The 26,156-nt window shown below is 44.8% G+C and overlaps 1 protein-coding gene across 1 annotated transcript in view; it reads right to left on the bottom strand.

Moving 5' to 3' along the window:
- SPTBN5 (spectrin beta, non-erythrocytic 5) overlaps positions 1-26,156 on the bottom strand; it is a 1,776,766-nt gene that overhangs the window by 1,722,732 nt on the left and 27,878 nt on the right. The window contains exons 2-4 of the mRNA XM_085627084.1: positions 18,809-18,947; positions 3,164-3,331; positions 1,294-1,410 (exon numbers count right to left, since the gene is read on the bottom strand). Of these exons, the coding sequence (XP_085483210.1) occupies positions 1,294-1,410; positions 3,164-3,331; positions 18,809-18,919 (396 nt within the window). The 5' untranslated portion in view covers positions 18,920-18,947. The remainder of the gene's footprint in view (positions 1-1,293; positions 1,411-3,163; positions 3,332-18,808; positions 18,948-26,156) is intronic.

The raw sequence follows: 26,156 nt of genomic DNA on the forward strand, positions 1-26,156 counted from the left end.
GTTAGGATGAATCTTAGGGATTGGGATAGGGGTATGTTTAGGGTTGATGTTTCAAATTGTAGTTTCGGTATACTTATAATATTTCCTAATACTTGTCTATGCAAATCAAAATGGATATGTTGGTAGTATTGGTCATTTAGGGTTCTCCACTAATGTATATCCTCATTTATGCATACGTTGGTGTCACATGAATTTCTAGTTTAAATCATAACATATACTGGTTTTAGAAAAACACCCTGCCAGATCACTGGGATTACGGGCAAGTGATTTTGAATTAGAGTATTTTCTTTACAGTTGGCAGATCTTTCAAAATTCTTGGGTTTGTGGCTGCAGAACTCATTTTTGCAATGTACAAACCCATTGTATAAGTCAGAAAGGTTTTTCGAGCTTGGAAAATTGATTTTGCAACCCTTCTTTATTTGCAATTTGAAAGGGGCGTAAAAGCGGCATTCCTTCCAAATTGTGATCCAGTATGTAATGAATCTATGTTTTTTTTACCACAATTAACATCGCCCCCAAGGAGGCGATTCACAAAGATTCACAAAGGGGACAGGGTCCCCTTCCAATCTAGGAATCACGGTGGCAGCTTCAGGGGGAGTAGCCAGTGGGCCAGGGAACCAATGCCTGCCTTCCTGATGTTTTTTCCAATTGGAAACCTTTTATTTATTTTAAAGAAACACAGAATCCTTTAAGAACGATGGCCTACTTTAAAAAAAAAAAAAAAAGGTTTTACGTTTTGAAATGTAAACACAAGGATGGTGATCTCTTGTCTCTTGCAGGCCATCATCTCTGTACTAGTAACCAATTAAAGAGAGTCGCAAATAGTGACCTGCCTAATTAATATTCATTAGACCGTTCGTCCGGCAACCCCATAGGATGGGTGATTTTGTGATTTGAACTTATGGTACATATTGGTTGCAAAAAGTCATTGCGTAATTTGTGACCACTTTTTGTGAGCAGAATATTAGTAATTAGTAAACGGTTCAAAGTGCTCTTTTTCCCAGTTGAAAAGCCGGCTAAAATGTAATGTACTCCAAAAAAACACATTGTATGAAATTTCAATGATTAATTACTGTTGTTCGATCCACAAAGGGTGGTACTATCATGTACTTTTAGTTGCACGGAAACATGAAGCGGCTTGGATTGGCGTCCTCTTTTGGATTCTATGGGAGCACAGCTGATTAGAAATTGGCACAGATCAATCAACAAGGGTTTTCTATCAAGTTTAAAGTAAGAAAGGAACATCGGAATCAAAGGATCTGGAGAGCTGGAAAAGCAAAATAAATGCCTTACTTTATCGAGGGTGATGTTAGCAATTTGGAACCGCAGGATAATGATCCAGATGAGACCCAGGATTAAGGTCCGGTCCCCGTCCACTATGTTCTCCGGCCCAATCAGCTTTACTGGAACCTGATATAAAGGAAATATGGTTACACTGGGAAAGGTATCTGTAACCGTGGCTAATGCACCAAGAAAGGCCTCTGTTGCCATAGGAGCAGCAATATGTGGAAAGCACTGTCGTGCTCGGACACCATTGGTGTTTTATTCATGTACAGGAGTCATGGAACTTCACAACTTGCCAAATTGCTCACATGAGTGCACAACATGTAAAGAAATGTTGGAGCCGAGATGATCTCTGATTAGTAAAATAATTTGAATTCTCAGACTTTTACAATCTGCCTTTAAAGGCCAGGAGAGCCTCATCCATGTCAGATTTTATGTTGAGCTTATCTCTATGTAGATTTAGATGTATATAGCAGGAAATCTGTCTTAGATTTGACCTTAATAGATCTCACTTAGACACGTTTGTTACAGACATTACATCAATTAGAGACAGCGCTGTGAAACTCATATATGTGACATTAATTTGGGGTAAATAGAGTAACGGCCTGATTACGAGTTTCGGCGGTGCCACTATAACGTCCATGCCATGCAGGAACTGGGGTGCATGCACACAGGGGGGCACATATTGTGGCTCCCTGTGTGCATCCACATGGTGTGAGGCACCAAGGGGCACTGTGGAGCCACCTTTGTTTCCTACGCACCACGGTTTTGATGGCAGTGGAAAACCGTGGTGGAGAGGAAACTCATACATGGTCCCACCAAGGATATTGGGGCCACTCTTCCTCACTGCCGAGACTCACTGCTGCCTGCCAGATAATGACTTAAAAGTGGTCTTGTGGGCGGGCAGTGTGGTGGTCCCACGGTGGTGCCTCTTTCAAAGGCAACGGTGCCTTTGAAAAAGTCACCCCAAAGGAAATGCCACACAAGGTTTCTGCATGGCATGGACTGTAATGTTCATGCCGTACAGAAACTGAGATGCATGCGCACAGGGGGGGCACATGTTGTGCCCCATTGTGTGCATCCACCTGGCGTGAGGCACCACATCAATTAGAAACGGTACTTTGGAACTCATATATGCAACATTTATTGGTGGTAAATAAAGTAAGGGCCTGATTATGAGTTTGGCAGTGGGGGCATGCCGCCCCCACTGTGCTCCCGCACAGCAGAGCCTCCCTGTGGCCCACCAAATAATGACTTAATAGTGGTCTGGTGGGCGGGGGTGTGGTGGTCCCTATAGGGACTCCTTTGTTTCCTCTCCGCACGGTTTTCATGGCGGTTCTACCACCATGTAAACCTCGGTGGAGAGGAAACTCGTAACATGCTTGGCGGGAACGCGGTGGTCCCGCCAAGCATTTTGCGGCCTCAAGACGGCGATGCCACAGCCCGGGAACGGCGGTTCCCTGGCGGCCCAAGTTGTAATGGGGTGGTCGGTGTGCCGGTGGCTGGACTTCCACCACCGCCCAACCACGAGTCTGGCGGTCCATTGATGTTTGAGGTACTCTCTCTTTCTCCTCCTATAAACCCAACAGTTAAGGGCTGTACAGGTTTATGAGGGGAGTCCGGGGCAACAGCAAATTGTGTTTCATAAACAAAGTAATCAAGTTAGTTTAAATTCTGGCTTACCCTTGTCCATACAGAGCCTTCAGTCACACTTACATACACACTGCAGAGAAGGTGGACATGTACTTGCCAGACACGTTTTCAAGAATCACAACAGAAGAACCCTTTGCATTTGAGCTACACACAGGTGAAACAGTCTGCTGACAGGATGCAGGTTATGGCACCGTGCGGCCGATAGTGGCACCTTGTGGTGACTAACCTTGGTCTTGAGGAACGCAATGGCTTTGCTGTTGTTTTCCAGGAAATGGACCCTCATCCTGCCCTTGGAGGGGCGAGGCAGCTCCTCCCCAGAAATGAGCTCCAGCAAGCGTAGGAGGTAAATGCCATCTTTCAGCTCTGTGTAGATATCCGTGACTAGGATGGTCCCCTGCAAACAGCATGAACAAACAAAAAATATCTTTAACACCGTGAGGGATAATGCTGAGAGAGTGATTGGTGCTACCAGAAGATACCTTTAGCTCTGCTAATGGAGGACCCTGGCCTGTCACAGGGGTTGAGGCCCCCTCTTTCAGGGCCCCACGCCCCCGATTGCTAAATGTATTTACATGTCTCAAAAGCAGGCTTTTCTGATCTATTCATGATGATACATGTAACATCAGTTGGAAGTACTTCACCTGCTGCCTATAGTGCTCCACTGCACTGTATCAAGGTTTTTTAGATAGGTCCACCACAAATATACATGAGTTCCTTTTGCAATTGAAAGATATTCTTCTACACCATAAAAGCTGCACGTCCTCTGGGAATCGTGCCTGAAATTCCTGTATTTTAAAGTTCTGAATGACTGGTACTGATCCCCCTGGAAACTCAAACGGGCTCAGCTCCTGCCTCACGACCCCAACTAGAGATGCAATGCAGATCGCTCTGACCACTTCCATATCTTGTTGGCATGCCCAGCTCTCGAGATCTTTTGGGCTCAGGTGTGGGACTTCAAGCGCTGCAATATGATGCCGATTCCACAGCCCCCCCACATATCCCTCCTCCACGACATCTCCGATCTCCCTGACCTAACATAACATGAAAATAGATGGAGATGGGCAGCTGCCTCCCTGGCTACGGCTAAACGTGTCACCCTCCATCATTGGCGACAGCCTTGCCTTTCTTCTAACACTGAATGGAGGCTGGAACTCCACCGAGTCCCTGGGTGTGTGAACGAATGACGTATAAACTTAACGACCAGTTGCCCGAAATTGAGGCTGTGTGGGGCCTCTTCTTCGCCATAGATGTCGAGACCCTGGTTTAACCTATCTTGGGGACATTACAGCCCCTCCATTACCCTCCTAATACACCTCCCTGTGTGCTTTCCATTGCTTCCATGTGATTCATCGGATCACTGTCTCTTCCCCTTGGATATCTGTGTGCCCCGTAGTCAGGAGCAGGCAGATGACCGCGAGCAGCTGCTCTCTCTTTGCTGGCTGTCCTTTACAGACGAGGTGTGGTGCAGCGGCCAGGGCCAGGGCTGGACTGGCCGTTGCGGGCACCGGGCGTTTCTCCGGTAGGCCACCAGGTTGGGGGCCGGTTTCGAGCCCCTAGGGGGCCGTTTTGGTTACCGGGGGGCAATAATATCGCCCCCTGATACAAAATCGTCCAAAACCGGCCATAACATACAGCTCGGCCGCTCACCCCCCTCCTACCAGGGGGGCCGGCTGAGCAGTTTGCCAGGGCCAGTTTCGATTTCCAGTCCGGCCCTGGCCAGGTCGGCTGACTCCGGAACACCAGGGTTCACGGTTCGATCCCCGGCAGCAGGTTAGCCCAGTATCATGTGACTCTGGGCAATAGCTTGCTTAATTTTCCCAATGGCCCCCAGAGCCTTGACACCCTACGACCCCACTCTGCCCCCCTTTCCCTACACACCTCCCCAAGGTCCTTGCCCCTTCCTAGCACTCACTTGGGCACATACCTCCCGGCGAGGGGAGAGACGCTTACCACTGCCCACACACAGATGGCCACTTTGAGGGCACTTCCACCGACTCACCCCATTTCTGAATGTTATGTAGTCATATAGTAATATTGGTCACATTGCCCAACTGTTGTAATATGTTTTGCATCCTGGCAGTAGACCTGGATATTATGAATTCTGATTCCACCAGTGGACTTTCCCCATCATTATATAGTGTTTGTTACAAAAAAAAAAAAAAAATGAATGCAAAAACAAATACATATATATACACACTATAGTGTCATCATATGGAGCACTTTACTCTATCAGCAGTGGCGCCTGTTCTGCTACCAGGGATTGACAGGTTCATAGATGATAATTGACAAACTTTCTTTTTCTCCCCCTTTACACTCTTTAGGGAGATCTCTGTCCTGGCTGTGGAGATCTCTTCCTATGTGTGAAAAGTTACCAGTAGCAACTTTAAAGTTGTATTTCTGCCTTAGATAGCTCCAACCTATGTTTTCAGGTCATGGAGTTGCAGGCCTGCACTTAGGTGTAAATGTACTCTTGTGAAAAGGTGAATAGCAAAAACAAAGTACTTACACCCAGGTGCAACAGTAGATTTACACATGAGTAAATCTACACTTGTAAATTCACCTTTATGAATAGGGTCCTATGTGTATTTCTTGAGCAACCAATCATTTACTATGACTGGGCATAGAATTGGATGTCTCTACTATACCCATTCTATTGCATTGGACAGAAAGTTCACAAAGTAAAACCCCTTCCAGTTGTATTCATCAAAAAATTAAAAATGTAAAGAAAATTCCTATGGAGTTTGTTATTGGAGTCAAAATGTAATACCTCTTCCTACTGCATTTGTCAGAGGGTTCACAATATAAAGCCTCTGCCTATTGTGTTTGGCAGGAGTTCACAACTTGAAATCTCTTCCTACTGTAATGTTCAGAGTCACCTCCTGTGGTTTTTTGGCAGGAAGTGCAATGTAAATCTTCTTCCTATAGCATTTGTCAGAGAGTTTGCAATATGAAACCTCTTCCTACGATAACTGTCAGACAGTTCACCATGTGAAACTCCTTCCTACTGGAGTGGTTACGAGCAGTGCTTAATTTGTGACATAATGAGTGCCGGTGCCCAAAGCACTGCTCAAAATACATGGGCCGTTGCTGTTAAACGTCCCCACGCCACATACCAAGGGCGGGTAGTCCAGAATCCACCTAAGGCCTCTTTAATCCACTACCAGACGCACCTTGCCTCTTTATCTCACTCTTGCAGGCTCTTACTTTCTCCCTTGTTGATGTTTTTTCCATCTTCTCTTCTTTCCTGTTTGTGTATTTTCCCCTCTGTTGCTTTCGAGGAATTTCTGCTAAAGAAAAATAAGTGTCATTGGGCCCTACTGGCCCCAAAACTGTGTGGTGGTGGGGCCCACCGGCAACCACCGGCACAAATAGGCACTGATCACAGGGTTACACCATGCAAAGCCCATTCCTGTTGTTGTTTAAGACAAGCAAGTTTCTGAACCACCCTGTCCCTTGGAAAAGCAGATATTTTATAAAATGATACAGCCTTGACAATTATTGTGCCAGGGGAAAGACAGAGGTTTAGACTAAAACTTATGAAGCCACAGCAGGTTGGCCTAGTGGCCCCTATTTTCAACTATATTTAGCTATGAACCTATAGATATAACATCAATACATAAGCACAAAGACAGATTTGGACATTCGGCACACACTGGGATCTTTAAAGCATCTGGAGCAAAGAGAGAGGTGGTGACTAAGTAGGATCTGTGAGGTTGCAGGTTTCAAGAAGATGGTCAGAGCTGATGTTTCTGATAGTACTCATTCATATTGATGTAATTAGGTAGCAGATAATAATGTGCGCAGAGACAGAGCGGTAAGTGAATAGACTATGGAGCTGCATATATGTGCATAATGCCAGTCTTAGTACCACATACCCAAAATGTGTTAAAATGTTAATTATGAAAGATGAGTTAAGGGTGCTGGTGTGCTGCTGATACTAAATAGCCAAGCACATACACGTGTGCAGTCACTATTGAAGATTGCCCATTATGGGTGGCAAAAAAACGGATTGGGATGCGGCCCGAGCAATTGCCAGTGGTTGAGATTAATTCAATCATTCCTTCCATCACCTTGTTGTTGTTGTAGGTACTAAATATGGACGAACACAAACATGGGCATTCACTCTTGAAGATTGCCCAATATGGGTGGCAAAAACCGATGGACTGGGATGCGGCCATGAGCGATTGCCAGTGGGTGAGATTAATTCAATCATTCCTTCCATCACCTTGTTGTTGTTGTAGATACTAAATATGGACGAACACAAACATGGGCACTCACTCTTGAAGATTGCCCAATATGGGTGGCAAAAAACGATGGACTGGGATGCGGCCACGAGCGATTGCCAGTGGGTGAGATTATTCAAGCATTCATTCCTTCCATCACACTGTTGTTGTTGCAGATACTAAATATAGACGCACACACACGTGTGCACGCACTCGTGAAAATTGCCCATTACGGGTGGCCCTACAAGTTGTATCTGTGGTCCCTTTTGTTCCCCCATCCCCAAAAGACACATTTTCTAGTTACTCCAGCGCACAGCAACCATTCTGAACCACTAGGCAGTGAAATGTTGCAGAATTGATAACAGCATTCACATAAATGACCTCATCCCAGCAACGAGAGCAGTCAAGGGCACTCTTGCTAAGAGGTAAAAAAGCACCTAGCAAACCTTTGGACAATGACAGCTCAGAGCAGTAAAAACACTAACTAGGGCAGGCAGAGGACTTTATCAGTGTGCAGTCCTGGCACAGAGCCACGCGTCAGCCATTCATTGGCTGTGGTGACACATTTGCAAGCAGAGCAGCAGGCACTGTTAGCACTTACAAGTGTACTCTGAATGATGGAAGTCACCAATCCATTAGTAGTAAGACAAATATTTGTTATGGTTTCACATAGTCACATGGGTTGGGACGTCCAACCCTGCTCAGCTACAATGTCTGCCTGTACTAACACTGGTGCTAGCCCATTCCAGTTCCTATCTGACCTCATAGGACATTACCCTGCTACTATAGGACATGTTACTAATCCAGAAAATTATGTTTGTTTAGTTAGGGGTTTTAGGTGTGTGGTGCATTGCTGTGAAGATGCCTTACAGTGCTGTAGGGCGGTGGTTAATGCACACGGGGCACATTACAGTCGATCTGGGAAGTCCACAGTCATCCCCTTGGTACAATGATAATGGCGATGAAAACACCTTATAAATAGAGTTGAATAACTAAAGACCTTTCCATGTCCATCACATGTATGTACGTGTACACTTACAACGCTGCTCCATTGTCTCTTCCCCTCTCTGCCACCCATCAGAAGCTTGACACGAGTCTATTCCATCCCCCCAGCTGCTGAGCAAGGCCTTGAACCCTGGACCTTCTGGACACACGGGCCCCGCCTCTAGGTTGAAACAGAGGCCTTTTGCACCAATCTGGCTGCCAACCAACCGCATCACCTTCTATTCCATTGAAAATGGCAGGCATGCACACTAAAACGGCCTATACAGGTCAAGAGAGCAGCGCACAACAAAACCCTTCATATATCCCTTGGGTACATATCCAACTGCCACTTGTCGAGCGTTTGCATCATACACTTGCCTCTTTTACCATTCTGGGGGAGGGTATGGCCTAACGGCTAGAGCTGCCGACTTCAAATCTGGGGAACCGGATATAAGTCTCAGCAAGGACACTCAACATCCTGTGATTCTGGGCAAATCACTTAATCTCCCCGCGCCTAACAAAAACGAATGTGTCCTTATGTAATGCAACTGGTGCTCATGTAAAGCGCTTTGATACCTGATACCTTTGGGTCAAGTTCGCGCTATATAAAATTCAGAGGAAAAAAAAAAGATTCTACACACTGAGGAAGGAGGACCAGCTCTTGCCTAGGCCTTCTGGCCTCTTTCATGTAACAGGGTGTGAAACAGACTTGAATATATCCTCTTTGGCAGACCCTATCTTAAATAATGAGCTCTTACGCATATGAAGCCCACATTCATAAACAAAGCCTCTTGGGTGCCAGTTGCTTTAAGTCAACATCAACTGTAGCCAAGCTCACATTCAGACTCGGGAACCTCAAGCATGGTGTATTCGCTTCTGTATCCACTGGGACCCCAGTGATAGCTAAGAAGACTGCCAGAGACATAAAAAAACACAAGCATTTGCAATGCAATAGGTCTCGCATTTGCAAGAGTTTGAGCTATTGGCATTGTAGATGGCAATACCTTTTATTTATGTGTTTTGAAAACCTGAAAGTGGTGCGTAAATAAGCACTTTGTACTTGTAGTCCTTGCTTATGACAAGCAAGTCTGTCAGTAAACGAGGCGCAGTTACTGCCAGCCTTGGTTCTCCTAAGCAACGACTATAATTAGAAAAGTGCGTGTTTACGACCGCTTGCAAGTTTTTAAACATACATAAAAGGCATCGTCATTTTTAATGCCAAAAGCTCAAACTCTCAAAAATGCGAGACCTATTGCGTTGCAAATGCTCGATTTTTTAATAAATGCAATTTGGGCTTGATATAACCTAAAACATATTCTGGAATTATGCTATGATTGAACCACTCAGAATAATGTGCTGCATGACCAAACACTTATAAGGTCCTAAAAGCGAGACCTATTGGCTATGCCAATGCTTGTTTTGTTATTGAACCAGCTGTAGCATCTGTAATGGCACTGCCCTGCACTGGTCATAAGTGATTATCACTAGCAAACAGAAGAGCTTTCTGGTTCTAGTCACCAGGTCGCTCTGGATATTGTCTATGGGGGTCTAAGCAGTGCACTGTAAGCACATTATGATTGAGCTGCTCATCATATCTGGGGAATGTCATCTTTTCTTGCGGTTCAGGCACGTATGGATCCGCCTTAAACTGGATTTTTTTCAAGGTTTTCTTTTTTACATAGAATAACTTATTATTATACAGCCATATTACACTAAGGAAAGCATGTTCACTGAACAGATATTGAAACGTGTGTTCCACGCGCCATTAAAATAACTGGAGCGTGCAAGAGTGCGCATTGGGGCACTTGTGTGTGCTATATGTCATGAACGACGTACAGGAAGCGCAACTGCCTATGGTAGGACATCACATTCCACTAACCTAATAGGGGCCATCAGGAAAGGTTGTGAAAGAATGGGGGAGAAAGGAGAACGAACGAGACAGACAGATACACACACACACACACTTGAAGGAATGACTTTAAAGATTGCATTAATTAGATACAGGAAACAACATTTAACTAACTGCATTCGCCTCTCGAGTCTCGTGTGCGGCCAAACCGGAAGCAGGCGGATAAAATCTATCCCTTACCAGGCATAAAATGGAGTTTAAATGATTTTAAAACCGATACATTTGTTCGAAGGCCATTAAAAAAAGCATAGCTGGGGAATTATCTGGAACATTCTTCATAATCTACAGCGACCTTTCTCATTTTGTTTTTATCAAATGTTAAATTTTTGTTTCTAATGAAGGACCTCACCAGACACTGATATCCAAGGAAGTAGTGACATTTCGGAGGACTTTTTTGGAAGTAGGCTGAGGGATTAAAGTTCACTTACAATTCCGGTCAAAGACAGAGGGCTTCAGTCCGACGCAGTTTGGAAGGTAAGTCAAGTTCCTAGTGGGTGGCACAACCACACCACCAGCAGGGGGTGCCCAGTCTCTTAGAGGCAGCCGCTACGTCACTCAATAGTATAGACTACTTCTTTAGCTTAGCTCATCCTCGCCTTCAGTGAATTCAGCTTTAAACTCTTAACAAACCAAACACCAACATAAAATGTAAAGGATGTCCTGCTTCCAGCAAACCTGCATCACACGCCCAAAGCCTGTTGACTCTTGCATTCAATGAGAAGGCCTACTCGAACGCCTGACTGCAGCCTTCCTAGGCAATTAGTAGGTCCCCAGGCAAAAGGATTTCTCTTAAGTAAACTGTACACATGCTGCATGCATCACTTGTAATGCTATAAGACTTGACACGTCTTCATACTTTTTAAACAAAGCTAACTGGATCTGGAGGGAATAAAATCTCTATCCCAAATACGCATAAGTAGTCCTGTGGGGAAAAAATGTTGCTCCCTTACTTTACAGGACAAGCGACACTGAAAGCAATCACGAAAGCGATCGCTATTGTAAAAAAAACCACCAAAAAAAAACGCCCGCGAGTGGTGTGCGCGCGCGCCACTGCGAAACGTGTTTTCGATTATTGCGTCCGTGTCTGAGCACGATAATTGAAACCAAATGGCCTTTGGTGCACGTAATAGACACCAATAGGCCATGGGCGTGCCATCTTTCAGAAACACACGCACGCAAAGGCCAATCACGGAAGCCAAAAGGAAAAGCACACGCACAAGCGTGTGTGATTCCAGGCACCGTTTTGGAACCCCGGACAAAAAGACTCTTGCTGCGCGAGCAGGGCTACGCACTGCATCGCTAGACGTGAGACCTAAAAACGAATGGCCAGTGCAACTAAGGAAAATTGCCCCTGTTCCTTGGTTGGGGGTTAGCAGCCATAACTGGGGAGCAGTAGATCTCTCTCATTCCACGGGCCAGGTGCCACTGCACCTGCTGCACCAGTGACAGCTTTGGCCCTGGCTGGAGCATTGGTAAAGTAAAAAAAAGGAGCGTACTCTTGAGAAATAGCAGTTAAAGGGGTGAGCGTCTGTTGGGGACCAAATCCTGCGCTAGAGAGGGGAGAATGGAAGAACACAGAGATAGAGAAGGGGTGGGCGCAATAACAGTGTTGAGATTACAACAAGATGCTATCTAAAGCTCCGTGTAACATTCCACTAAATTTACTGGCCTTACAAACAGTCTACCCCATCATTGCCAACTCAATAACAAATACTGGCAAAGCTAAAAGGTCTTGCCTACAAGAGAGTAATTGGTTTTGTCAATGTCTTTTAGCCATGTTGCACAGCAGCTCTGGCCACGTCATGATGTTTTTTTTTTTATTGCAGCCAGAACGGGAGGCAAGACTGAGGGGAGCGTTTGGGTTGGTTGGAGGGCTGTAGGTGGGAGAAAAAAACAAGGGTGACAGACAATGGAGGGTGTAGCGAAAAATACACTACGACGTGGCCCGAACTGGCCAACAAGTAAGGTTCATCTTAAAGCAAACACACCCAGTTCATTAAATTAGGGCCGGAGCGCACACTTGTCAAAATCTGGGCCAAACACCTGAGCAGTATCCAATGATAGAACTGCGATTGGCACCAAAGTGTCTTTGGTATATTCCATACAATCGAAAAGCTGTCTATGATTAAGAAGAGTACTCCAGTCTGGCATGAATCCGGATTGATACCAGTGTATTAATGTTGAAATGACCCGCCCGTTCCAAAAACTGCATCAGCCGTACAATGTCAAAAGGAACAAATGATGGACGGAGTGCTGAACAATGCAGACATTCACCACCAGTTGAAAAAATATGGATTTAATCCATTGTTCTTTTGCTCATCACGCCATTCTAGTTTGGAGACTGATTTGCATATGGCTGGGTTCAAACTACAAACGACATGGTGGCAATCTACATGGAACCTTCCAAGAGATAATATTGAGTTCTACAGAAAGCTTTGTACATGCCATTATGAACCTGTGTAGCCAATCCATTTGCTGAAGCAGAGATATGAGGGAGGGCATGTGTGTTGCTTGGATGGGTGCGAGATGGTAGGGATGCTGTTCTGGGATTTGGGTTGGGACTTCATGATGGTTCCTGCCTGATTGCTTCCAGTGAGTTGTGTTGACTTGACTTTGGTTCTATATAGTCTTTCCTTTCAGCAGGACGTCTAGTAGGCTGGCCTTCACGTGGGTGAATCTGTTTGTTGGTTTATGCTTGATACCCTTCCTTTTGGTATATTTTAGGAATCCCAGCTGCATAGTTTTAAGTAAGACACCTAGAAAAGAGATTTGACTCTTGGAGTTGATATAAATCTGACCAACAAGTAAAAAGTGAACAAAAAGGAAAGGAACGTAGTAAGGCACTTAAACACGGCTGAAGAGAGCATCATCAGTGAAAAAGTGTAGAGAAACTGCTGAAACGAGTCTACAATGGGGAAATGAAGAAAGATTTTGAAACAATGATAGAGTGTAGGAGTGTGAAAAATGAAGTCTTCCAATTAACGAGTGCCACATAAGTTTATAAACCTGCATTATTAATATAGCGTGTAGTAAATTAAATAATTGACTGAAACCGAACAGCACTTGCCTTTAAAGTTGGATCTAAAGAGAATTCTTAATCGCAGGCTTGACATTCCACAAGTAAATGTTAAAAAAACTCGCACTTCGTATTCGTTGGCATCAGAAACGGTAACTCAGCTGGAATGAAGTACGTTTAATAAAGTTGGGTTCATGAAGGAGTATGATTGCAAAACATCTAATGAAGCCTTAGTAGCCCTATGGCTGCAAGCCCACAAAGATATTTGCAGAGGAGTGGACGAGTGTGAAACAAGTTGTGAGACCGTGGTGTACAGTCAATACTATAAAAGTGATTAGAGGAGGACCGTAGCGGGCAGCCTAGGAGGAGGACAGAATTCAATGGTTCACCAGGGGGAGGGAAGGCGTCATGTTAGGAAAAGTGATCGCGATCGGGATCGCGATCAAACATCAAAGCGGCCGTGCGGCCGCGAAAGTGAAAGTAATAGCGGTAAAGCGCGGCGCGCGCTCCCGCGCACATGCACTGTACCTCTAGGCCGGCCTGGTAGCACTTTTTGGAGCCCTCTCAATAAGTCTCGCCAGACCAGCGCATGCGCTGGGTCAGGCGAGACCTAATAAACGAAGATGGTGATTCTGAAGAAGCTTAAATGAGTTGGGTTGTTCATCCCCATTACATCGATTTCGCTACATCAGCGTAAACATACATTGAGAAGGCGCTACATCAATGTAGAGGCACATACAGATGTGACTACATCGATGTATATGTACACAGAGACGCCGTTGCATCAGCACATGCCACCATAAAGTCTACCTCTGAACCAACATGCCACCCTTCAACAAATCTGCATTGAAACTGATAAGGTGAGGGGGTTATCGTCGATGTTAGGGGAAGTCGCAGGATTATGATCCATGTGCATCGTTATCCCGTTGCCAGGTCACATGATCTTAGAGTCAAAGCTCCCTGGGAATGGCAGAGTATGATTCGCCGATGGCAACCAAAAGTACGATTAGCGGATGCCCCAGATGGTATCCGGGTGCACGACTCACAGATGCCTCATGAGGCTGGCAGGGAATATGAAGGAGTTTGCAAATTTGCTCCCGCAGTGCTATGAATTTGCACCGGTGCAAATCTACAACTTCATAGATTCGCAAAAGTTTCCAGCTTATGCTCCCAAGCTTTACCACCAGCAGGTTTACAGGAACACTTCAGGTAACATTTTGGGAATTACTGGCTATACCTGTGGGGTAGTAGCAACTCAGGACTGACCCATGTTTTTGAGGAACCTGGATAAGAAGTAACGCATATGACAATGGTTCCTAGGGACTCATTAATCAAATGTCTCCAATCTATGTTTTAAGTATGTTATAAGTATACCAAAAATAAAACAATAATCTTACACATATCCACTCCATGCATGAAACGTCAATCCATACATGAATGAGTGGACCCAATATTAGTAAAATATATATATTATAACTATATCAAATACACTGTATCACAACTGATAATACTTTAGAGAAAAACATTAAAAAGTGCAGAGCACGCATTGCTCGTGGCAACTGAAATCAGTGCAAGTGTCTGAAAAAACATGCAGGTCTGATCTGTTCCCAATTTCACAACTTTAAAAGCAAAAAGCCATTTCAATCATGAGATTCTGTTTTTGTCCAAAGTATCTACACAGTATCAGTATTATATAATCGATGTTCCGGGCCTGTAGCAGGATGGATAGAAAATAACCATTTAATCTGGCTTAGATGCTGAAAGAACGAGTCTGGTATATAGCAATGAAAAAATGGCAAGCAATCACTGATTCTTTGCTACTCAAGAATGCTGGCAGTAGGGCCCTAAACACTCACTAATCCCCAGTTGCAAGAGAGCCTCAGTCTATTGAATGTGCCAGCATGTATATGTTTATTGATTGATATTGGGTATATCACCAGCTCAGCTAGAGATAATGTGTGAATCAGTGGCGTAGCACCACCTCTGGGGGCACTCTGCAAGGTAGACTGATGGGCCCACATGGCATATGGCTATCCCTTTTCTAGAGTGACATTTATAGCAGCAGCAATCAGCAGTACCCTCACCCACATCATCAACACCATCATTCCATGAAGACTGGAATCATGCTACGATCAACGCCCTCCTCAAGAAACCGTCGGCCGACCCAAACCAACTGAGGAACTTCTGTTTGATCACCCTTATCCCCTATCAAACCAAAGTGACAGAGAGGCCATCAACAAGCACCTCACAACTCACCTCGAACTACACCACCTACTGGACAACACTCAGTCATGATTCAGAAAAAAACGCAGCACCGAAACCACCCTCATAGCAGCCACCAACGACATCCGCACCATCCTGGACCGAGCAGAGACAGTGGCACTCGTACTGCTCAACCTCTCTGCAGCATTCTACACTGTCTCCCACAACCTACTCATCAGAAGACTCTCTGAGATTGGGATCCAAGGACCTGCACTCAAATGGATTTGATCCTTCCTCACAGGAAGAACACTGATAGACTGCCACTATTCACTTGGAGTCCAAGAACCTGATCTGAGGAGTCCCCTAGGGATCGTCTCTCAGCCCTACCTTTTTTAACATCTACATGACATCACTCGCTAACACCACCCATTCACAAGGCATCAACATTATCTCCTGTGCTGATGACACCCAGCTTATCCTTTACCTAAAAGACAACACTTACACCATCAGAACCAACTTCACCAACTACATGACTATGGTAGCAGAACGAGGGAACCAACTGCCTGAAGCTTTACTCTGACAAGAAAGTAGTATTTGTCTTTGAAAACAAGACCTCCCCATAGGATGCCACCTGGTGGCCAACCTAGCTTGGACCAACAACAACTAACCATGTCAGAAACCTGGGGATCACTCTGGGCAAAAAGCTAAACATGACAACTCAAGTCATCGCAGTGAGCACTTCCTGCTTCCACATCCTACAAATGCTCAAAAGATCTTCAAATGGTTGCCACAGAACACCAGACAAACCGTTATGCGGGCCCTGATCACTAGCAGGCTCAACTACGGCAACGCGCTCTACACCAGGAATCTCCAAGCAGCTCAAACACAGCCTCAGCCCCATCCAGACTGCTGCCACAAGACTCATCCTCAACCTCCCACACTGCACCCACATCTCACCTCACCTCAGAGAGCTCCACGTGCTCCTTATTGACTGTTTCAAACTCCTCACGCACACATACAAAGCCTTGCACAACATTGGACCAGCATACCTGAACAGTTGAATACACTTCCACCAGCCAACTAGAGACCTGCACTCAGCTTCACTTTCACTAACGTTCCCCCCGCATTCACAAAAGCACAGCAGGAGGGCACGTGTTCTCCTACATCACACCAAACTTGGGACAAACTCCCTCAGTTGGCCACTTTGGTTGGATGGCGTGTGATGGATGTAGATTGAATATACACCAAAATATTAACACTGTGGAATCCGTATCAGAAATAGTTAATGATGACAATTTCATCATGGCTAGTACCCAACTTCTTTTTTCACAGTTCCTTCCTATTAAGCTTAAAACCAATATGGCACATGCTTGTGCGATTAAATATGGCTATTCTAATGAGCACTGCCCAGTTCACATCTTTATTCTGGCCCAGATCTAATAGAGACTGGGTTGAGTGTCTGAAAAGTTTCAGCTCTTAGTCCATCATCTCCTTGTGTTTGGTTTGTTCACCCTAAGTTGGCAGGGTATGCCCAGATGTGGGTCCCTTGCTCACTTTGCCACTGGATTCAAGCTAGCCTGGCTGATATGGGGTGCTACCCTGAAACCAGCCTCAGGATGCTTGTTTCCGGTTCAGGGAAGATGTGGCTTGGCAAGTCGGGCTAGACTGTTCCCATGAGGAACAGGGTCAAGACTGATTTGCATATGGATGGGTCTGAACTGGGGTGGCGAAGTGAGCTAAAGAACGATGATGGATTCAACCCAGATCTAATAGTGGCTGGGGGTGAGTGCCTGAAAAGTTTCAGCGCTCCGTCCATCATCTCCTTGTGTTTGCTAGGGACATCACAGTACAGTTGCTCAACTAGTTATCTAATGCCTCTCTTACCGTATCTTGGTGCTCATTCCATTCACTTAAAAAAACTATGCCAGTTCCACTTCTGAAAACCCCTATTTCCTTCTTTCTTGTCCTTCTAAGATCTTGTAAAAAGAAGTTAATATCTAAGTTTCTGCCTTTATGGAAAATAGTAGCAGTTTTTGCCCGGTTCATGGAGCTGAGATGGCCATATTAGCTTTCATAAATAACATCTGCATGATGCTAGCCAAGGGAGGAAGCGCCACACTAGGGCTATTAGACCTCAGTGCCACCTTCATCTTTCACCACCAGTTACAATCTATTGGCAATAAAGACAATACATTTATGTGGCTTTCCTTCTTTTTGGAAGGTCACTCCCAATCAATCCCCTTTATTCCATTTGGTTCTCACCCTAATCCTCTTCTGCACAAGGTACCAGAAGGCTCTTCACTAAGTCAGACTCGTTTTAATATTAACCTCACTCCATTGGCTGACATGATTCGTGACTTTTGCCTTTCTCTCATTTTTGTATGCGGGAGACAGGCAGATTGTGTTTTCCTTTGTAGTTGTCCTCGTCCATTAGCAATTTCCATGTCTATTTATCAGCCATGGCTTTCTGACGTGGAAAAAACTGAATGGCTCCTGCTTGCTAGGGTCCTCTTCTTCATGGCCTTTTGAACTTAGTGGAGCTCCTTACCCTAAAGACACGGCTAAGAATCTAGGCATTATATTGGATGTATCTTTGACTTTTGTGAAGCAAATCAATGCCCTTACTTATCTTGTTTTCACTAACTAATTATGCTTTGCAAGACATCAGCATTACTTCCACCAGACACTCGTTGATTGGAGATCCATGCCATTGTTCTTTCACACATTGGCTATTGCAACTCTCTTTACATCAGCCTTCTAACGGGTCTCCTACATTGAATACAACGGATCTAAAGCCCAGCAACCAGGCTTCTAGAGGGTCCTCTATCACACTGTTCCATTTCTCCACATCTCAAAGCACTTATTTGGCTGCCTGTGAAAGAGTGCACGACATACCAGGTCTTATGCGTTTGTCACAGATCCCTACATAACCGGGGTTCAGGTTGGCTGTCAAAGGTCTGCATGGCGAGGGAAACATCCATTACCATGCGGTCATTGCATCACAATGTCTTTACATCACGGTGCTCTAACCTAAGGAATAGTATGATTTACTATTCCAACACCTTCCCTACTGTACGTAGGCTGGTGTTGGATTAGTAAATCATACTATTCCTAAGTCCAGCGCCCTCCAGCGCAAGTTGTTGTAACGACTTGCATTGTAAAAACTGCGATGTAGCGTACCACGATCATTTTGAACGGGTTGTAAAGTCACATATTCGCATGGCGATGAAGAAACGTTTGAGACTTGGGTTGACATAGAATATACTAATGTCTAACTCAGTACATAAATACAGATGTTTCTTTAGAATTGGAAGAACCAAAATACCTGCAACAAACACAAGACATAAAACCAAAAACTTTTTCTGAATTAATGATGAGAGAAAGGACATAAACACGTTTCTTTTAAGTAAGGGACAGAGAGTACATATCAGTGGCTAACATAGGACATAAGAAGACGTACTTTTATAAAGATAAGGGAGCAATGAAAAATATAAGTGATGAGTAGAGGGGAACATATATAGAAGTTGCTGTACTTACGGTGTCCTGAGCGAAGATGTTGTTCATCCAATTGGTGAAGGTCTTTTTCTGTACGGACATGCGCTGCTCTTGCAGGTTCTTGATATGACCCTCATGGTACTCATCACTCATGGTGAAATGCTTTTGTTCCTTCTCCTACCTGGAAAAACAACAGATTGATATTTGACATTTGAGTCCTCTTTTGTTTTGTACCACTCTCTGCCCTGGGACCAGCCTTCTAGAACGGTAGCCATGACTAGTTCTCAATAAGTTCTCAACATAGGTCAATAATTGATCCCTAGTCAAATGTAGTGGTTCATGTGATTTGTGGTGTGCACACATAACCAGAAGGCAAGTGGCCTGATTAACAAAGGGCTTCCGCACTTGTTGCAGATGCCCAGCATTTGTTGGGGAGCCTCCGCACTCGAGGCGGAATCTCCACGATGAGAATTCTCATTGCAGAGATCAGTGGCATAACAAAAGTCTCGACAGCCCCGCAGTGTGAGGTCCGGGGGACCCCCAACCTTCAAGGGCCCCCCTCTGGCACGGTAAACAGGCAGGCCTGAGACCTCCTAACTGGATCCGGAGCATGGAGGGTCCCCTTCATGTACTTTGCAGGGGGGTCTTGCAAGTTTTGTTACGCCACTGGTGGAGATTTGGGTCGAGTGCTGAGACATCCCCACGACTGCGGGCCTCTGCCATGAGTGCGGAGCCCCTTTGTGGATCAGGCCCATTCTCTGTTACCCTTTAAAATTTGAATGGTTGTAGTTGAAGAGTGCACTAACCTCACATTTGGGAACACTAAATCACCAAAGATTGGAAGGTAATGGAGAAAGTAAACTGGACTGTGACTGAATACTAACAAGAGCCTGAAAGAAGCAATATTATTGTGCGATACTATATTTGAAATAAGCTATAGAAAAAGCTACTTGTAATTATTTCAAGCTTGCAAAGTGCTGCATGTCGGCTTGGGATACCTTCGGAGTTCTGGCAGAGATGACATACAGTTTAATGTCTGAAATGGGAAGTTGCTGTCCTATAGGGTAGGGTGAGTTACCATGTTCAATATTCTTCAATCCCAAACCCTGTTTAGTTCTGAGTTCAGCTGTTCAGGAGTTCTGTTTTCAAAGTGGTCCAAAACCATATTTAGTTGGATCTGATTTCGAGGTATATTAAAGGGAATACAAGAATCTGATCCTTTACACAGCTAGTCAACTGCCAGTGTAGTTATCCTTTGGAAGGATGGTGGGTTAGTCACATGGGATCTCGGATGGTAGGTCTCTGGTTTGGATTTAGTGAGGTATAATTTTCTACAGGTATTTAGTGTCTCTGCCCTGTATGCAGTACCAGGGGTGCACAAGGGATTCAATATTATCCTGAGACAAAACGTGAAGAGTGGATTGCCATTGTTAATGGTACTGGTAATTACTCTAGGCTACAATCCAGTCCGCCTTGAGTTTTTGCCCACCGCACACAAGAAGCAGAAATACACAGAAATCGTTACGAAAATCACATTCCCATAATCAATGCAACCCCCAATCACGAACCCCAAAAGACATACACAGGCAAAATATGAGGGCAAGTTACTCGAAACCCTCAACATAACTCAACCACTTCCCCCACACTCTATGATGTTTCTTGCCGCACCCCTTGGCCATGTACAGGCTTTCTCCTGGGTCACGCACCAATCTACCCCTCTACGCCACCTCCCCAGATCAGGTGGATCGGGTCTTATCCAAGCCACCGCTAAGTCCCGCTTGGCCACGATCATGGCTGTATTAAAAAATAACTTTTCATTTCTGGACCCATCCAGCCCGTTCGTGATTCCCAGCAGTGAGTGACGTGGGTCATGAGGAACCTCCAACCCCAATACGTCTGCAAGTTCCGACTCGAGAGACCCCCAGAATTGCTCCAACCAGGGGCACAACCAAACCATTTGGTAAAAAGACAGCTCGCGCAAATATCTCCCTTTTTAAGGCTCTTAGAAAGGCAGCCTACGTGCAATAACATCCAAATGAAGTAACTTTGTTTTCAAAATGCTTGATTTATATTGGGTCCATTCTTTTATAGGCCTGAAGGTACTCTGAGATCTTCCAGCACTGTTCTACTCTCTATCTCACATTATCTCAAAGACGGAAAGGGCGGCAGACCTCTCTCATTCCTGGAAGACTGTCATCCTTTTCTGAAAACAGTTAGTCCTGTTAGTTAATAGTTCTATGGAAGTGGCAAAGACCAAGGCTACACTTGCATATATGAAACTCTTCTATCTATCTATCTATCTATCTATCTATCTATCTATCTATCTATCTATCTATCTATCTATCTATCTATCATCTATCTATCTAGCTATCTATCTATCTATCTATCTATCTATCTATCTATCTATCTATCTATCTATCTATCTATGTATCTATCTATCTATCTATCTAGCCATTTTTTTACATCAGAGCCAAGACAATGCATCATCAGCATTCTTATTATTATACGTAGTAAAAGAAGTAGAAGTAATAGTAGTAGTAGTAGTAGTAGTAGTAGCAGCAGCAATAGGGAGGATTAAGAGCTACTGGAGGTAGAACTAGTTTAGGTGCTCGTGGGCAGGCTAATATGTCCAAAGGGAAAGGGAGGACAGTCTGGACAGAGAAACGTACTTATGAATGAGATGTATCTCAAGGTGTTTACGACATACCTTATTCTAAGTTCCAAAATGGGAGTTATTAATTCTGCACCCACAAAGTTAACAGGACAGGGGCCCTGCTGGCTCAGGGTTATGGGATTAGCAGGAATTCTGGGTTAAACCCTGAATTACCAGGTGAATCTGTAACTTTGGATCTGATTCACCCGGTTATCATTTCCCCCCATCGCTGTAGGTCTGCACTAAATTAGCTGACTGCTTAAATCTTGAAGGATTACAGGCCTATTGAGGAACTCCGAGCACTTGTAACAAGGCCTTAGGGTGGGCCTTGTCAGCAGTGCAACCACCACAACAGCCTATGCTCACACTAGCTACTCAGAAGTAAACTGGGATGATCTAGCTTTAAAACCCTTGGACATCTCTGAAAGAAAATGATGATGCAGAAGCTCTAAACCACGCTAGCATTAATAGACCAATTCTGCTTTTTGTTTAACGTAAATCTGAAACTAGAGCCAGGAAAATACAGGACAGCGAAGTCGGTTTATTGCATCTACAAGAGTAGAAGTGAAGATATTTCATAAAGCCTACACATGGGCTTACTTCATCCCAATGGTAAGGAAAAGCTTGTCATGCTTTGTGCTAATACATAGAACTCCAGCAGGTCTCTTTCAGGCTGCAGTGGGGTGGATGGAATGGTAATGGACACTTCACCAGAAGGGAAAAAGCTACAGTGACACAGAGGGCAACACTAATCTATGTTTACCATTTAAAGCATTGATTCTGGTGGCCTGGAACTGTATGACTTATTAATATACTTAGAGGCTTACTTAGAGTCTGTCACAAACTTGGCGGTATCTCCTGCCCCTCCAACCGGAAATCCGCCTACTGTGTTTAGAATCAGAGGACCGTCATGCTTCCTCAGGCAGTGCCCCCACTGGCTTTGCCCGTGGAAACCTTAGACCAACATTTCAATGGAGTTATGACCATTGTCCCTTTTTAGACCAGATAGTCCAACTTACTTTTTTTCCTGTTCAAAACCACCTGGAAAAGCCTGGTGATCCAGAACAGAAAAAAATAAACAATTACCTCATCATCAGAGGAGAAAAGTCCCAAGGTGTCAGGGCCATTAGTTTTTGTTTAAAAAAAAAAAAAAAAAACTTCCGCTTTGGGTGTTTGTTTTTCGGGAAATAAAACATTTCTTGAGCAACTGTATCAAACATGGAGACCACTAAGCAAACTTAAAATGCAATGCGAAGATCCATCGTGGCAGTGGATCTACTTAATGCAAAGAGCTCTCCACCAGGCAATTGAGAACTCTCAACGTGGCAAGCTGTAGTCTGACAGGGCAACAACGTCCATGCCTGTGCTGCCTTAGTGGAACAGACTATTTTGAACAATTTAATAAAACATGTGGCAAATTTTCACCAGGAAAAAGGCAAACTACAAAGGCACAAATGAGCTATGATATTGACATGCAGTCATGGGTAGGTTGTCAGCATTTTACATGATTTAAGTGTGATCAAAATAGCTGTGGTCCTAGTTGAGATCTATTTGAGACTTTCTAGATCTGTAACCATAATATCTGTTTATTAAGTACTTCTGAGGAGTATCATCAGGGTGGTAAAACACTGAAGCCACTTTGAAACTTATATTACAGAATTGTGAGGCAGCACAACTACTCTCACATAGTAATTCTCTCAAATTGTACCTTAAACTGTACTTTGTCCCCAATTTCCTAACTGCCTTTGCAAGGCAAGAAATTCCAAAGGTGCACGCCCACCACACCCTTCTCCGTACCCTGGCCTCGCCGTTCCCTTATCATGAGGTCGATTAACCATGGAAAATATAGTGATTACAAAGCAGGCTCATCCTAAGTGAAAAGGAAAATGTTACTTACCTGCAATCATCTGTTCATGGCATGTTGAGATTCACATGCTGGGCATACTCAAACCATCTGGTGTTAGCTCGGACGTGTGCAACTTGTTTTTGTTCGAAGAAGTCTTTTCGAGTAACAAGATTTGGTGACTCCACCTATCATAGGTAATGCGCATGGACATCAGCTCCATAGTTAACTGTTTTTACGTGTGGAGGGTGAAGATATAGATGGCTTGGGGAAATACAGTAAAGATGAACATGTGAAGGAAAGATGTAAGCTAAGATCATATGCAACAGACTCCAGGCGACCGGAGAGGAGGATGGGCGCATGTGAATCTATAGCACTACATGACAAGAACAAGATGCTTACAGGGTAAGTAACATTTTCAGTTTGTGACATGTGTAGCTGTAGATACACATGCTATGGATAGACTGTAAAGCAGTCCTTCCAAAAAGTGGTGTCTTAGCCTGTGGTGCTGCAGAAGACTGGAAGAGTGTGCGTAGAACATCCTAGCCAGGACATCCATACAGTAGTGCTTAGTAAAACAATGAGGAGTGGACCAAGTAGCTGCTTTACATATATCAGCTAATGGTATGTTCCCTAGGAAAGCCATAGAAGCCCCATTCTTGCCAGTTGAATGAGGACTGGGGGGGGGGGGGGGACAGTCAGAGACCTCTTAACTAGTTTGGATGCACTTAACAAGCCAGCGTGCAACCCCTGCCTTAGAAATTGCATGCTCCCTGGGTGGCTTTGAGTAGGACATGCATTGTTGTGTCTTACGAAAAGGTTTTGTTCTGTCAACATGGCACATTAACAGCCTTTTGACATCTAAAGTATGCTACAGATTCTGGAGGTGGAAAGAAGACTGGTAACTCAATTGTCTGATTAAGGTGGAAGCTGGGGACCCCCTTGGAGAGAAATCTGGGGTTAGTCCTTAGACCCACCCTATCATGATGAACCTGAAAGAAAGGTTCTTCCAAGGTCATTTCTTTTGTATTGCTTTTCATTAGTAACAAACTGATAAAGCTTTTTGAACAAAAATGGGTTCTTGCACATATTGTCGAGAAATAAATCATTGAGTTTGCTCGTAAAGTTAAGATTTTGAAAGACTATTACAGAGGTCAAAGTCTGTTTTTTTAAATAGTGCTTGTGCTGAGCGCCTGCACCCCATAAAGCCCTGATTCACATACATTCACACTCACATATTTTCACTCTCTCTCTGCATCTCTCTCCATGTTCCCGCTCTTTCTCTCTGCATGTATCCCCCATCTCTCCTCCTCTATCTCTCAGGCTGCAATGACAGGCACCCCATTATTGTTGTAACGGTTAATACCTATCGCACAGTTTACACAACACTAATGTGGTGCCAAAAACAGATTTTTCAGGATCAAAAGAGTTCCAGTCGACTAAAATTAATGCTTGTGGGCCCCTGGTAGCCACAGGCACAAATTAACCACAAGAAGACTTTCAGCACTCTATATCAGTGACAGTGATAGCCGGCTGCCCCCCACAGTAGGCAGGTAGGCATTGGGCACTGTATCAGAGAGAGGGATAGCCCCACTGCAGGTGGGTACATGGATCTTGCGCACTCTATCAGTGACAGTGATAGCCGGCTTCCCTTCACTGCAGGCGGGTAGGTAGATTTTCAGCGCACGATCAGTGACAGTGATATCTGGCTTCTCTCCACTGCAGGTGGGTAGGTAGATATTGGGCACTGCATCAGTGACTGTGATAGCCGGCTTCTCTCCACTGCAGGTGGGTAGGTAGATATTGGGCACTGCATCAGTGACAGTGAAAGCTGGCTTCCCTTCACTGCATGCAGGTAGATATACTGGGCACTGCATCAGTAACAGTGATAGCTGGCTTCCCTCCACTGCATGCAGGTCGATATATTGGGCACTGCATCAGTGACAGTGATAGCTGGCTTCCCTCCACTGCATGCAGGTAGATATTGGGCACTGCATCAGAGACAGTGATAGCTGGCTTCCCTCCACTGTATGCAGGTAGATATACTGGGCACTGCATCAGTGACAGTGATAGCTGGCTTCCCTCCACTGCATGCAGGTAGATATACTGGGCAGTGCATCAGTGACAGTGATATCTGGATGCCCTCCACTGCATGCAGGTAGATATACTGGACAGTGCATCAGTGACAGTGATAGCTGGCTGCCCTGCACTGCATGCAGGTAGATATACTGGGCACTGCATCAGTGACAGTGATAGCTGGCTTCCCTCCACTGCATGCAGGTAGATATACTGGGCACTGCATCAGTGACAGTGATAGCTAGCTGCCCTCCACTGCATGCAGGTAGATATACTGGTCAGTGCATCAATCAATCAATCAATCAATCAATCAGTGACAGTGATAGCTGGCTTCCCTCCACTGCATGCAGGTAGATATACTGGACACTGCATCAGTGACAGTGATAGCTGGCTGCCCTCCACTGCATGCAGGTAGATATACTGGGCACTGCATCAGTGACAGTGATAGCTGGCTTTCCTCCACTGCATGCAGGTAGATATACTGGGCAGTGCATCAGTGACAGTGATAGCTGGCTGCCCTCCACTGCATGCAGGTAGATACACTGGGCACTGCATCAGTGACAGTGATAGCTGGCTTCCCTCCACTGCATGCAGGTAGATATACTGGGCAGTGCATCAGTGACAGTGATAGCTGGCTGCCCTCCACTGCATGCAGGTAGATATACTGGGCAGTGCATCAGTGACAGTGATAGCTGGCTGCCCTCCACTGCATGCAGGTAGATATACTGGGCACTGCATCAGTGACAGAGATAGCTGGCTTCCCTCCACTGCATGCAGGTAGATATACTGGGCAGTGCATCAGTGACAGTGATAGCTGG

Source organism: Triturus cristatus, chromosome 9 (assembly GCF_964204655.1).
Source record: "Triturus cristatus chromosome 9, aTriCri1.1, whole genome shotgun sequence".
In the NCBI taxonomy this organism is placed as follows: domain Eukaryota; kingdom Metazoa; phylum Chordata; class Amphibia; order Caudata; family Salamandridae; genus Triturus; species Triturus cristatus.